The sequence below is a fragment of the Pteropus alecto genome, unplaced genomic scaffold (genome assembly GCF_000325575.1).
Source record: "Pteropus alecto unplaced genomic scaffold, ASM32557v1 scaffold88, whole genome shotgun sequence".
NCBI classification, from domain to species: Eukaryota; Metazoa; Chordata; class Mammalia; order Chiroptera; family Pteropodidae; genus Pteropus; species Pteropus alecto.
Genome location: NW_006494611.1, coordinates 5,251,726 through 5,254,342, shown reverse-complemented (window position 1 = coordinate 5,254,342; position 2,617 = coordinate 5,251,726). Strand labels below are relative to the sequence as shown.

The 2,617-nt window shown below is 37.5% G+C and overlaps 1 protein-coding gene across 1 annotated transcript in view; it reads right to left on the bottom strand.

Annotated features, from left to right (window-relative positions):
• Window positions 1-1,321: 1,321 nt before the first annotated feature.
• Window positions 1,322-2,617, bottom strand: part of RTP4 (receptor transporter protein 4) — a 6,194-nt gene continuing 4,898 nt past the window's right edge. The window contains exon 3 of the mRNA XM_025042316.1: window positions 1,322-1,332. Within this exon, the coding sequence (XP_024898084.1) occupies window positions 1,322-1,332 (11 nt within the window). The remainder of the gene's footprint in view (window positions 1,333-2,617) is intronic.

Sequence of the window (2,617 nt, the reverse complement as noted above, 5' to 3'; positions counted from 1 at the left end):
GGTGACATTTCCCACCTTAGCTATGCCTGAGTCTCTGAGCCTAGAGTCCTTCTGTGTCAATGTCTTCAAAAAATAAACCTCTAGTCTCCCTGGAGTGAGTCAAGAGTGATTACCAGGCTGCATAGGAGTGAGGGAAAGAAACTTGGTATGTAAGTTTTCAGCCAATGCTCCTACTTTAGCATTCCCTGTTCCCACCTTCAGAGCTACTCGTTGCCTACAGTATTTGAGCTTTTCTGAAATTGTGCCACATGAATTGCCTTGCACCTCAGTTTTCCCTTGACTAACTTCTATTCCAGATTTCTCTACTCTGCTAAGTCAGTTGCCTATCACTAGTCCATCAGTTTTCTAGTTTCTACCCATTACTTTGCCTTTGTCTGTTGATGCTTCTTACACTTTTATTGTCACTTAGTGGAATTTCAAAAGAGATTAGAGGGAAATACATGTGTTCAATCAATGTTTCACTGAATGATGTTAACTTATTTTATAGATGGAGAAACTGAGGCCCAGGCAGGGATAATGACTAGCTCTAGGTTATGCAACATAACTAGACTAGAGGTAAAATCTCTATTCCTTGGGCCGATGTTCTTTGTGAAGGAACAAAAAGGCATGAAAATAGAAGGAACGCAGAAATTCAGTAGGGTGGTTGGTGGTGGATGGAGAGAGTATTTATATAAGCATAGTACTAGCAGAAGTGGCATGAGAGAAAAGGAAAAGAGACATCCAGAAAAAAAGAAAATATTTTTATCCTTGGGTTTTCTGTCTTCTTACATTTCCCGGTCTTCAAATTTCTTCAAGTTATTTATTGTCTATAGGAACCCCACCTCTGTGTTTACCACTATCCTATTTCAAGTCAGACTCCCCACTACTTCAACCCATCCTCCATTGTTTCCCAGCAATATATACTGTTTTAAAAATGTGATTCCACTCAAATTATCCATATCCTCAAGTGCTTGCAATGACTCCCCATTGTTCATGGAGTGAAATCCAAAGCCTATTTCAATAACTCAAGTTCTTGAACTAGTTAGGGATAAAGACTGATAGGGAAAAGTAGTGAGAAGAGTTGGAGCCACTTGACAAAAAAAGGGGTAGTAAGTGTTGGTGACGGAAAGAAAAGAAATTGAAGATGACTCTAAGGTGATAAGCTTGGGTGACGGGCAAATTAGAATGGGAATGTCGCAGATGCTGATGAGCTTGTTTTTAAACGTGGTAAAGATGGCAGTGTGAGCCCTGTAGAAATGCCTTGTAGACAGATGGAAACAGGGAGTGAAAAATGTGGTCATGCACCTCAAGATTTCAGGATTGGTAAGTTCTTACATGCTTCCTAGTCCAATGCTGGAAGAAGTGAGAGAATATGAGAGTGGTGGGAGTCATCAAATCAAAGGAACTTTTTTTAGGATAAGGACACTGGATGGGTTTAAGTAAAAGAGAAGGAAGAACAAGAAGGGATGGATATATCAATATCTCTAACTTATGAAATGCTCCTTTTTGTTGTTAAAACTGAACCATACCTAAAACATAATTGCCTGATCCCTAGAGTGATATCGATAACTGTATTAGCTTCCCATTGTTGCTATAACAGGTTACCACAAATTTAGTGCCTTAAAACAACACAAATTTACTATCTTACAATTCTGGAGATTGGAAGTTTAAAATCAGTCGTACTGAACTAAAGTCTTATGTCTGCTGGAGGTACTAGGTGACAATCTGTGTCTTTGCCTTTGTGAGCTTCTAGACATTGCCTGGATCCCTTGGCTCATGGTTTTTTCCTCCATCTTCAAAGCACATCACTCCAACCTCCATTTCCATCGCTAAATCTCCTTTTTCTGACTCTGATCTTCTTGCCTCTTTCCTATAAGGACCTTTGTGATTACATTGATAATGTAATGTAATCCTGCCCATCTTGATAATGCAGGATAATCTCTCCCATCTCAAGGCCCTTAAATTAATCATATCTGCAAAATCCCTTTTGCCATGTAAAGTAACGTATTCACAGGTTCTGGAGATTAGGACATGGACATCTTTGCGGAACCATTATCAGTTTACACAAAAGTTTTATAATTAACACTTATGACCCCGAGTTCTTGTGAAGATATGGTCTATATGTAGATGATATAGATGATAGATGATAGATGATGTGATATCTAAGATCCTCTTCTCTTGATGATTAGATAGATAGATAGATGATAGATGATGATGATAGATAGATAGATAGATAGATAGATAGATAGATAGATAGATAATAGACAGATAGGAGAGAGAGAGAGAATAGATCCTAATGAATGAATGAGTGAATAATTGAACAAACACCTTTCGGTCATTTAACAAATATTTATTATTGGATTCACTATTTGCTAAGTCATGTTTTAGACTATATGCAAAGGAGGTTCAGGAAACAATTGTGTTTTCTACAAACTTAACTCCGCTTAATCTCAAAGCAAATTCTCTCTGTCATATTAAAATGGCACTAGTTCATTAATTACCATTAAATTAAGACAAGAGAAGAGAAGAAGACAAGCTTATTTTTATCATTCTAATTAAAGTACTTAGACATCAAAAAGGTACACACAGCAGCAATACAGACACAGACCTTCATGAATATGTTATCCTGGTTAAGGGT